At 37.8% G+C, this 12,704-nt stretch overlaps 1 protein-coding gene across 1 annotated transcript; it reads right to left on the bottom strand.

Annotated features, from left to right (window-relative positions):
* Positions 1-512: 512 nt before the first annotated feature.
* LOC113706938 (probable sugar phosphate/phosphate translocator At1g12500) lies at positions 513-2,618 on the bottom strand. The gene is made up of 2 exons (XM_027229019.2): positions 1,294-2,618; positions 513-908 (listed from the first exon to the last, which is right to left on the bottom strand). The coding sequence occupies exon 1, from the start codon at positions 2,396-2,398 to the stop codon at positions 1,343-1,345; it is 1,056 nt and encodes a 351-aa protein (XP_027084820.1). The 5' UTR covers positions 2,399-2,618; the 3' UTR covers positions 513-908; positions 1,294-1,342.
* Positions 2,619-12,704: the final 10,086 nt, after the last annotated feature.

A 12,704-nucleotide genomic window follows, 5' to 3' on the forward strand; every position in this document is an offset into this window, starting at 1 on the left:
CAATTAGTGTCGTAAGTGCTAAGTTGCTTTCTCCATGTGGAAATGGTCCCACTCCTAACTTGTAGTCGACAGAGCAACAGCTGATATCAAAAAGAATTCCCAACTCCCACGACATGAGCGCAAAATCATAACAGTAGTTGAGAGATGTATATTACTTGCTAATCCAGATTAAAAGCAGAAGAATTCAGACCCAACTTTGGGCCTATCCTTGCGACCTATTAAGAGACTGGGTACCTTCTCCTTCAGCTTAGAACAATTAAGCATGTAGCATTGGCTGGCAAATAAAAAACTTAGATTATACATGCTGGCAGATTTAGATCAACTCAAGATTGACAAGTGACACATCCCTCCCCTCCCCCCAGCTAAATTCCTGTTTAGCGCGAAACATCCCTCTAAAGCACAAGGAAAGAGGTTGACATAAGCTGAAATGGTAAAGTTCAACAAAATAAAGCGTGACAGATCGATCCATAGGAGTTGATTCAGGAAATGGACAAATAACATTTCCAGAGTCATGCATCCAATATCCTTGTATATAGATAGCAGCCTGAATTTCTGCTGTTTATTGACATCAAATTGATTGCACATGCTATGATGGCTAGTGACGAATTAAGACCTAAATACATTTTCTTAACAAATTACCGAACAATTTCTCAAACATCCTAATTTTCAACTTAGATGGATCACAACATCTGATCTCATATGAAGGCAATAGCGATATTACATTCCTACCGACGTGCCACCATACTGTTTTAATCTTGCATCATCATCTTCAATAAACCACGACAATTTCCCATTATAATCTGAGCTAATTATGCTAGGATCACTCCAAATGCAATGATCTCATACAAGCTTTCTCATTACATAAGATCCAATCCCAACTTTTGCAAATCCAACTGAGAAATCAACTACTGTATATATAGAATAAATGGCACCAGATCAGGAAACAAAGGACATGTCTAACAGAAGTAACAAGAAAGAATAAATTTTCCCCCCTTAGATTTAAAAAAAAAACTAAAAGAATTTGTCCTTCCTTCTGTGGTAATATCATAAAACAATATAAAGTTACACGAAGGGGATAGTAAAAGAGGAAACTTTATTCTCTTAAACCACCCCTATTGAAGAAGCAATTGTATAAAGCAGGAAAAGAAAGAGAAAAAGAGAATAAACATAATCCCTTCTCCCTAGCCCAACTTCCTGTACAACAAATCAGTGAACCTCTCTCCTTTTGATCCCACAATTAAATCAACCAATTAAAGACAAAACAGGCATAGAACAATTGGAAAAGAGCCTCACCCCGTGTATTCTTGTGCCGGCACCACCACCAACTAGCTGATATTTGCTATCAATGAGCTGTAAGTTTAGACCTCTTCTTGGCCTCACTGTAAAGCACCACCCCCATTATTGTCACAGCAAATCCGGTCATCCCCATAACGGTCACCGGATTCCTGAATATCAACACTGAAACCACAGCAGCCACAGCAGCCTTGGCATTCCCCAACACTTGCAAAGTCAAAGCACTAGTATGCTTTGTCACCAAGAAGTTAGTCAAATTCACCAAATAAGCCACAGTGGCATTGGCAACCAACAAAAAGATCATAAACCCATCGAGCCTCGCCTTCTCAATTGTCACGGCAGTCACGTTCCCCTCAATATACAAAGTAAAGGGTAACAAAATCATAGCTGCCATCGGAGCCATGTACAACAAGAGATTCATCGAGTGCAATTTCTCAGCATCAGACGTTAACAACAACCCTTGAACCACAGACTTCAAGGCTCTCCCAGCAGTCGAACCTAATGCCATTAAAAACCCAAAAAGATGAAACAAGGGCTCGCTATTGCTAGCCAAAACAATCCCAAGAACCACAGGGACAAGTGCTAAATAAACCTCAGCAGATTCCTTTTTACAAGTAATCACAAATGCAAAAATGGCTGTGAAGAAAGGGGTAGTGGCACCAATTGCTTGGTTGAACGAGACAGGCAAGTACCTCAAAGAAGTATTCCCACAGACAACAGAAAAGCAAAAAATAGCAGATAAAGCAAGAATCTTGAAAAACTGCTTCCTACTATGAATTTGCTGAAAAGGGACAATTTCTAGCCACCTGATGGCTACAAAGCTATAAGAAGCACAAGAGATCATGTGCAGCATGGTAAGGAAGATTGGGTAACGGTAACCATAAAAGCTGAGGAGATATTTGTTCAGTAAAAGTACACCAATGTTTGACAAGTACCATGATGCAATGATAAGTGCTGTCAGCAAATTTGGAGAGATTAAGGATCCCACCCCCTGTTGATGTTTTATTTCAGCAGTTGGCGTAACTGGGATATCCAGGACTTGGTCTGTGGACTCCAATCTTGGGTTGCTTCCCCTCCTTGTTGTCCATGACTGTGCCTCCACCATCCCAGTTCCCAAACGTCACGCTTGCTTGATTGAATAGTCTGGTGTTTTTAGGCCTGTGCAGTGTGCGTAGTATGTGCAGAGCTGGTGGAGGAGATTTTGTTGTATACACTATACACTGCAGTGGAGTTAGAACTTAGATCTGGGGGTGGTGACTGGTGACAAGGTGTGAAGGGGGCGTTGAGTTGAGGGGAAAGATAAGGTGGGAATGTGGGCTTTGGGCTTGGGGGGCCCTGATGGATCGGATTTGACTCGAAGGTGGAGATTTAGATTTGGGTAGGGAATGAGGACAACAGCCGTTGGATGAGAGATGGCGGGGAATAAATTATTAATGGCAATAACATCATTAAATTTCTCGAGATGGTTTCTGAATAGTGTCGGCCTTGACTTGGATTGGGTACTTCTGTAAGTTATGTACGTCACTGTGTGTACTCTACCCCCTCTGTGCGTGTGTGTGTTATTTTTTAACCGTTGGTGGAGATGGAGAGATAGAAGGTATTTTCACTCGTGGGGTTACTGCTCCAGGAAAAACTACTACTACTAATATTCTCTTCATATGGGTCGGGTCGGGTCGGCAGAATCTTTTTTCCCTGTTGTGTAATGCTAAGCCCCTGCAAATTTAATGCAGTTGAGAATGTGTTGACTCTGATTCGTGGACCAATAGGAGGGTGCTTTAGATTGTGATTCTTGGTTCCGAGCATCTGTCCATAATTGGATGTTCGAATTGGATGGCAACACAAAAAAAAAAAAAAAAAAGGGAGGGAAGTACTTTCCTATCACCAATTGATTGGATGGGTGTTTCTTGTAGATTTTCCGTAGATCACCTTCGGACCGCTCTTTCGGATTACTCCCGTGTTTGTTCTAAATTGAGTGTGTGTATGTGTTATTACCCTTCTTGGTAAAAACAAAAAAAAAAGGGAAGTAGTCCCTGTATTGACAAAAAAAATAAAAAATAATTGGATGGCAACAAAACTGTAAACTCTTCCACTACCCAACCTTTGTATACAACATTACCAGCAACACTACACTTCTTTTTTGTAGTATAATTTATGGGATTACTATTTTTTTTCCCTGATATGATAGACTTATTCCTACTTTATATTATGGAAAAATGGATGATCCAATTGGACCAATGGGGAAATTCGGGGGGACAGGGACTAAATCATTACTGATCCAGACGGATGCATACGCACTCACTGGCGAAATATTTCAGGAAATTTTGAATTTTTAAAATGTAAATCAAATGATTCGATGGTCAGTTACTCTAAGAATAGTTGGTTTATGAGACTCCTATGTTCACTTGAGTTGGCAGTTTGAATCTAAAAACATGCACAAGAAGAAGCCCTCTGCATTGAATATCCTTTTGCGAGGTTCTATCCACTAAAGTCCATTTAACTCTGATCCTTCCTCCAGATTGCTTGGCAACTATGCTAATTCCCAGTTTATGGCCACTGCTGATTTCTTGGTAGCAATCTGAAGTTCCATCAGCTTACCCTCCTCCCTTCCTCCCTCCCATACTCTCTCATTTGCTTCATCTGTTTCTGATGTACTTTTCTCATCCTTGCCTCTCCTAACTTCCCCATACTCCATCCATTCTATATTGGCTTTATGTACAATTTTCAGGCCATCTCTGTCCTTCCCTTCAAATTCCTTTTCATTTCTGTTTTTTCATAGCTACCAGAGTATGTTGGCAGTCAGAGCAATATGCTGTCTTTCATCTTTCCTGCTTGTGGCTCGAACTAATGCTGCCCACCACTTCTTGAAGCAACCTATCTGATTCTGGATGCCATCCCATTGTACTGGTGTAAGCTTCCATACCTTCTGAGCTTGTTGGTAGTGGAATAGACTGTGTTCCACAGTTTCCATATTATCTCCACACCTTGAGCAGAGAGGTGATCCTTGTTTTGTTATTCTAAATATTGTTTCCCTAACTATTAAGGTGTTAGTAATGCATCTCCATATGAATAGCTTGATCTTATGCTTGATGTTCAGTCCTCAGAGAGTTTTCCAAATTTGTGTATTAGAGTCATCATAGTTCGATCCAGATTCTCCTTTTGCTTCTTTTCCCTTACTCCTCTCTTCCTTTAGCAGAACCTCATAACAGGATTGAACTGAGTACTCCCTATGTTTGCTATGTACCCAGAAGTGCATGTCCCCAAACCTTGATAGACTAATAGGTATCTTCAGAATGTTTTCAGCATCCTCCCTGTTGAACCTCCTGTAAATCTCATTCCTATTCCATCTGAAGTTTGAAATCAGATCTTTCACCCTTTGCTCCTCCCCAATTTCTGGCATTCTTGTAGTTGGTATTCGATTTAGATTGTTTGGAATTCACTGATCTTTCCAAATTCTTATACGCTTCCCTGATCCAACCCTATTCAGAATGCCCTCTTGACTACCTCTTTTGTTGACATAATACTTTGCCAAAACCAAGATGAGTTTTTTGGGATCTCACAATTCAGAATGGAATCCTTGGGATAGTACTTAGCCTTTAGTATTCTGCTAATCAGTAGGTTTGGGTATCTGATCATCCTCCAAATCTGCTTTCCCAATAATGCTTTGTTGAAGCAAAATAAGTTCCTGAATCCCAATCCTCCTTCCAATTTTGCCTTCATCATTTTGTCCCACGAACACCAATGTATTTTGCTCATCCCTTCTGATTCGCCCACCAGTATTTGGCCATCATCCCTGAGATTTCCTTGCATAGTGTAACAGGTAACGTGAAGCAAAACATAGCATAATATGGCATGGCCATAGTCACAGCTTTTAACATCACCTCCTTTCTCGTTGCACTTAGGAATTTGTTCTTCCAACTGTTAAGTCTGGCCTTAATGCTATCTTTTATATAGGCAAATGCCTGCTCTTTTGTCCTTGTGATTACCATTGGGAGACTCAGATATTTGCCTTGGTTTACTGTCCTTACATCAGTTAATAACTCGCAAGTTTCTTCCATATCCTTTTCTTTGGTGTTCTTGCTAAAATAGATAGAGGATTTGTCCAAGTTAGTTACCTGGTCAGACCCTCTTTCATACTAATCCAAAATTTCTCTTAGTTTCCTTACTTCTGCCCCCACAGCTTTATGGAAAATCAATGTGTCATCAACAAAGAAGAAGTGAGTTATAGCAGGTCCTTGTTTGCTGATCCTTAGTCCACTTAAGAATCCCTGTCTTGCTGCATTCCTTAGCAGACTAGAGAAGCCTTTAGAACACAATAAGAATAGGTAAGGTGATAGAGGATCACCTTGCCTGATGCCTCTAGAAGGAATCACATATTCCTTGGTCTCTCCATTAACATTGAAGAAATAAGAGACAGAACTAATGCACTCCATTATTCAAGCTACCCACACCTGATTAAACCCCATTCTTTACATCACAACTTTCAAATGACCCCATTCAACTCTATCATAGGCTTTAGACATGTCCAGTTTAATTGCAGTATAGTCATCCTTACCTTGTCTCTTGTTTTTAAGAAAGTGAAGGGATTCATGGGAAATGATTATATTATCCAGAATCTGTCTATTTGGAACGAAGACTGATTGACTTTTGCTAATGTAGTGTTCTAGGATAGGGTTCAATCTGTTTGCTAGGATTTTGGAGATTACTTTATAGAGTACATTGCAGAGGCTTATTGGCCTATATTGTTTCAAGTCAGTGGGCAGATCCACCTTAGGAATAAGAGAGATAATGGTATGGTTCAGAGATTTGAGTATATGTCCTGACTGAAAGAAAGATTTGACTACTTCCACCACCTCTTCTTTAATAGTAGGTCAGAATTTTTGAAAGAAGATGGGTGTCATCCCATCAGGCCTTAGTGCCTTATTGAGATTCATGGCATAGACTGCTATCTTAATCTCATTTTCCTCCACAGGCCTAGTAAGATTAACATTAATCTGGTCAGTAATTGTTTCTTGAATACCATCCAGTAATTCCTCTAGACCATCTGCCCTAGTAGACTTAAAGAGTTGCTTATAATATCTAAGCTATCTCTTCAGCAATCTCCTTGTCATCAGTTATCCAAGATCCATCTTTCCTCTGCAGATTCCTTATCTTGTTTCTTTTTCTTCTCCCCTTCACCACTGCATGAAAATATTTAGTATTCTTATCTCCTTCTTGTAACCAGTTAATTCTAGTTTTTTGACTCCAGTATTGTTCCTCCTCTCTGTAAGTTCCCACCAACTGGTTTTTCAAAACTGCAACTCTTCCTTTCCTATCTTCAATATCAGAACTTTTCTCCTCTATCAGCTGCTGTTTCAGGGTCAAGATTTTCTTCCTAAAGTTTTTAATAAAATCATTTCTCCACTTCAACAAGGCAACTCTATATCTCTTAATCTTATGTGTTACCCTAAACATTCTAGATCTCCTTATATCCTCATCCCAAGCCTTTTTTTATCACTTCTGCAATTCCTTCTCTCTGGATCCATCTTTTGTCAAAGTAAAATTTCTTTCTCTTTTTATTTTCCTTTGGGATTGTGTCCAGTATCAACATGCTGTGGTCAGAGGCTAAGCTTTTTAGGTGAGTGCACTTAGGGTGTTGAAAAAGGTTACTCCATTCTCCACTGCTAAGCCTCCTATAAAGCCTTTGTCTAATTTTCCTATCTTGCCACTGATTACACTAGGTCCAGGAGTTACCTTCAAACCCAATATCAACCAGTTAGTTCTCCTGAATGAAGTGTCTGAAATCATAGCTCCTCCCTAGCTCTACCACCCCATTTCTCCTCATTTGAGTATAAGTCATTAAAATCTCCCATAATTAACCAGTTTTCCCCCCACAGGCTTTCCTTCTACTGATAACTTCCCATTGCTCTTTCCTCATCTGTTTATCACAACTGGCATAAATTCCTATCAACCACCATTCATGTTTCACTTCTTTATCCTCTAAAAGTACTTCAATGATAAAGACTGAGTATTTGATATCTTTAACTTTTGTTTCCTCATTCCACATCAAACTCATCCCTCCAGATTTGTTCATAGCCTCTATCACATAACTATCATCAAAGTTCAGAATCCTTTTCACCTTCTCCATGTACTTAGCCTTATTCTTAGTCTCACTTAGAAAGATCATGTTCAGGGAGAGGAGGTAGTCAACCTCCTTCAGGTGGGAAATTATTAGGAGGCTCCCTGCATTTTGACAATTCCACACCATAGCTCTCATTGGTCCTTTGGGGACCAGTGTGAGCTGCTCCCTCCCCCTCCAAATAACTCATAGTCTTTCCCCTCCTTTTGATCTCCTCTAGGCCTTTTGTTTGTATGTTCTTGCTCCACAGCCTCATCCATATCTTCATCTCTCAGTTGAAATTTTCTCTTTGTACCATTGATCTCTGTAAGAGGAATTCTTAGCTCTCTAGGACCAGAATGCGCTCTCCTAAATCTCTTCTTTTCTTTCCTAAATCCTCCTTCGTTCTCTTTGTTTGTGGTCTCATCAGTTTCCATACTCACCAGTTCCCCCCAATGTTAAGTCTTCCTTGTACTCCTTATTCATCTCTTTCTAACCTCCCATTCACTTGTGTCCTTTCCTTTCCTAAGACTCCTTGTTCCTCCATGACTATCTCAGTGCTTACAGACTCAGGTACAACAATAATTCTAGCTTCCTCAGATATAACCTTTTCCATTCCTATGCTAGTGTTCTTACTACCTTGCTCCCCTTTTTTCTTCTCTATCTCCTTCTCAGTACTCCACTTGGTATTATCCTTCCTATTTTCCCATTAACTTCAGCAGGTAAGCCATCATTCTCCATTATTTATTTCTGTAGCTCTTTTACCATAACTCCATCTGATCTACTTACATTCCTGTCCTGAGACAAGTCTACTCCTTTGTCCTATTTCTTTAACTCCTCTATCCTGATCATTTCTCCATTTCTCACCTTCCAAACCTGTTTATGTGGTGTCCAAATCTTTTGACTATGCTCTTTTTGAGGGGAGCTTCTTCCCCCAAACACCCTCATCCACGGGCCATATTGATTCTGATATTGTTCCTTTTCCACCAACACAGGAGACTTGCAATTCTTTTCAATATGCCCAATGACACCACAACTATAGCAAAAGTCAGGACACTTCTCATACTTAAATGATAACCATTTATTCATTCCATTAATCTGAACCATGGTTTCTCTCAATAAAGGCTGCTTAATATCTACCTGTGCTACTAGTTTCATATGTTTTCCTTCCTTACCTCCCGTCTGAGAAATTAACACATTCTTAACCTCATTAAAAACAGATCCCACTTTCTTCCGAACTGCCTTAGATAGATAGTGAATGGGAAGATTCCACACTTGCACCCAAACAGGGGCTAAACTGAAAGCATCTTCATCCTCTTCAATCCTCACCTTCCACTTCCTAAACACTAATATCTGATTATCAATAATCCACGTACCCTCCTCAATAATTCGTTCCTTATCCTTAGAATCTGGGATAATAAACTGGAAAATAGTAGGTCCTAATTCTGCTATTTTAAGACCCTTAAGATAGCTCCAAGCCACAGTAACAAAATTTTTAACTCCTGTGAAGTTAACTATTTTCTCCCCTCTTATTTTTCCTATGATGCTACCTTGACATTCTGTTATCCCCTCATCTAGGTTCCCCAGATCCAGGAATGTACTTCTCACTTGCTTCTCTGAAAGAGCAAATTTTTGTAACACCTCTGCCAGCTCCTCCTCCATCAAACCACAAGAGGAAGACTGAAGGTACTGTAAACACTTACCACTAGAGACATGTTACTCTCCTAATACTATGGAGTTAAAAGATAGGTAGCAAAATCTAGGTTAACACACTAAACTAACACTCCAAACACAGAAAAGACAAGAAAGCAACTAAACAAGAGCAAAAGGCAGTCAAGCTACCTGAACCGGACTTCTTTCCTTTTATAGAGTTGTTGGAGTTTCCAACCAACTGCTTAGGAATTGCGCCTGCAGATGTACTTTTCTCTTTTTTCTTTGCTTTTCTGTTTTTTTTCCTCACCAACCGACCAGCTCCACTTCCATGACTTCCTTGAATGCTGTTTCTTAATGGTGTCTTATCCGAATGTGTGTTGAATGCTTGCCTTTAAGAACCAGACTTGCACACAATGTTAGGATCTAGAAGTTAGCTCAGACTCAAACTTTTGAATTCTGTTAATTGGTTGCTTGGAATTTTCAAAAGCTTGAAGTTCCCACCAAGGAGAAAGAAGCTCTCTTCCCAAGAGAGAGAAAAAGCCTCTACACGTGAGAGGACTCATTTTTGCTTCCCAGTGACTCCTATGTTCACTTTAGTCGGCAATTTGAATCTAGAAACATGCACAAGAAGAAGCCCTCTGCAAATCCCCCGTCTCGTGCTATTAAAAACGCAACATTATATTTGTAAGAAAAAAAAATTAGTAGCCCCTTTTTTTATTTGCTTTTCCATAGCCCATCTAAATTGTAATTTTTTGAGTTTTTTTATACAAAAAAATATTATAGTAATTTAATATATTTGAAATAAAAAGATGATTAAAAAATGTGTTTATGAATAATAATTTTTTTAAAGAAAAATGGCAATTCAAACGAGACATAAGTTCTTGATTAGTTTAGGATATCATTCTCAATCGGCGTCTCTCACTTGATTAGTTCTTGTTTTCTGATACTTGTTGGATTTCTTAAAGGATTAGATGTAATCAAACTCGAAAGAAGAAGAGAGAACAAGAAAGTGACTCAGAAGAATCCGAAGCATCATTTGTTACATGATATTTGCTGTTTGCCAATTTGATATATGCTAATTACTGAATTGTAAAAGAAAAAATTGATGGAAATGATGAATTTGTTGAACTTTTGGATTTATATCTAACGAAACTTTAAAAAAATTAATTTTACATATTTTTCTTCAACTAGAATATCAAAATATGGATAATTTAACGGGTACATGATGCACTCCTCAGTAAACGTTGCTATTCGGCATATTTATCGAACTAATGGGGTGGATTAAGAACTTTGCCTCCTTTTTCGTCTCTTGCTCTTTTGTTGTGCAAAGACACATTGAACCTTTCTTTAACTTTCAAGACTTCATATTTTTTTAATCTATAGAAATACCTGGTTTTTTTTAAAAGCGAAAAAAGAAAAGCTGGTTGGACAATACATGGGTTCAAATATGCTATTTAACACTCGTTCATCAATGACAAATGTGTTTGGCAAAAACTTTTGTACAAAATAGGAATTAACTTTCTTGAATTCTTGTTTGATGTCAAATGGCTCCACAAAAAGTATAATTACAAACTGACCCATCTAAATTATGTTTGTTTCATTCTATTTTCTTTAAGACATACATTTGGAAAATTTAAGTACGTTTTTACACTATCTTTTTTCTCTTTCAAAAACAATTAATCAATAAAAGTGCTACACAAAAATCTTTCTATGACATCCCACAAACAATAATCATTCAAACGGAGCAAGCGTCACTGTGAAGTCTCGATTTCCCCGTGACCAAATGGTCCATGCAAAATTGAATTGGGTACATCTCCCTGAAAAGAAAAGGAATTATGTCTTGAAAGCCCAGTTCCCGAACAACTTGTCAAGGGTTCTATTCCCTTCTTTTGCCCTGAGTAAGGAGCATCTTCAGGGCTGTGTTCATGGCGGCCTGATTCATTCTGTCCCAGCCCAGCCCGGTTACCTTGGTAAGAAACCTTTATCTACAATTCTCTCGGCATTGGATGGACTTCCAAGGCCTGTTATCTAGAACTTTTCACGAGTCGAACTGAGCAAACTCTGCTCGTATATTATACTAATAAAGTTTGAATTCACATTGAATATTAATGAGTTACAGCTATTAGTTGAATTTGATTTGATTATTTGTATAAATATTCAAACTCGGCTCGTTAAATTATGCGGGTTGAATTCGAACTCGAACTCGAGTTTGAATTTGATTTTGAAAATGATTTAATTATATTTTTTAATAAATAATACATTATTTAGAATAAGTTTAATTGTATTTATTGATTTTTTAAAAATAAATAATGCTAATTTATGTATAATTACTTTTTTAGTAAAATATAATAAATATTTAATAATATTAAACATATTTATTTTTTATAATTATATATATGTTTGCGAACTAGGGATGTAATCGATACTCGAGCTCGACTCGACATAAAAGAAGGGTGCTCGAGGTCGTGCTTGAGCACGTAGTATTATTAGAGCTCGATGTTTGTTTACAGAACTCGAGCTCGACTCGCATAGGTTCGAGTTAATGCGAGACTTATTAAGTTCGAGTTAGAAAATTTTATTTTCTTGACAATTTTTTAGCAAAAGGCATTATTGCCTTTTAAAAATTTTTATATGACCTGAAACATTTCGTAAATTCAACAACTCTTTTGGGTATAAAAGTAATTTTATAATAATAATATATTAAAGAATTAAAATTAAAAAGCTCAATAAGGTTCGATGAGTTTTCGACCATTGCTTCTGAATTCTCGAACTCGACTCGCTTGCTTTATTGAGACACTCGAATTCGACTCAAATTCGATTAACCCAAATTCAAGTCAGGTTTTTGAGCGAGTTGCTCGCGAGATACTCGCGAATAGTTCGATTTGATCATAGCCCTATCGCAAACTATTCGAATAGTTATCGAATAGGTTCGTGTTCGACTTGATTATTAAACGAGTCTAATATTCTATTCGAATTTGATTCATTTATTAAACAAACAAACGTTTTTCGAACTCGAACAAGTTGAACACAAATACGTTCCAAAATAGCTCGGTTCATTAAATGCTTTGTCAGCTCTGTCATCCATTGATTCTGGTTTTTGTGGTCAAAAATAGAGTTCAAAAAATACGTATCTTATACTCCTTTTGGCATCTTTTTTTATTTTTATGTTTTAAATTCAAAAGCTAAAAGACTAAGTAATTGAGAAGATCACGTAATATATTTCTCAAGCTCAGAAACTAAAGAAAGTCCACGAAAATTGGTTGTAAACAGATCCTTAAATCTTAAATTCTCGCGGAATAAAAAAGGTAGGACCGACTAACTTTTATCCACAAGTATATGTAAATTAAGAGATGGTGATAATTTCAAAATATTTTAATGGGTGTTTGTCTTACGCCTTAAGCCATATAATAGAAAAAGCATTTAATCTTTTACCATTCTCCCAAGTTTAATTTACTTGGCGGGACATTTGCTTAGCATAAGTATCAAGTTTCTTAAGGCCCTTCGGCTTTCTTATTGTAGTCTTGAGGTCTAGTTATCAGCAAATTTGGCATAAATGAGTTGACATTACCTTGAATTAAAAACCCCACATTAAAAAAAAAAGAGAATCTTCATAATATTAATTCCATAATCAAGATAGAGAATTTGCTATTCTTTGCCCCAATGT

This window comes from Coffea arabica, chromosome 8c, assembly GCF_036785885.1.
Source record: "Coffea arabica cultivar ET-39 chromosome 8c, Coffea Arabica ET-39 HiFi, whole genome shotgun sequence".
NCBI lineage: Eukaryota > Viridiplantae > Streptophyta > Magnoliopsida > Gentianales > Rubiaceae > Coffea > Coffea arabica.

Coding starts and splice junctions, on each gene's coding strand:
- LOC113706938 (XM_027229019.2), bottom strand. CDS start 2,398: ATGGTGGAGGCACAGTCATGGACAACAAGGAGGGGAAGCAACCCAAGA.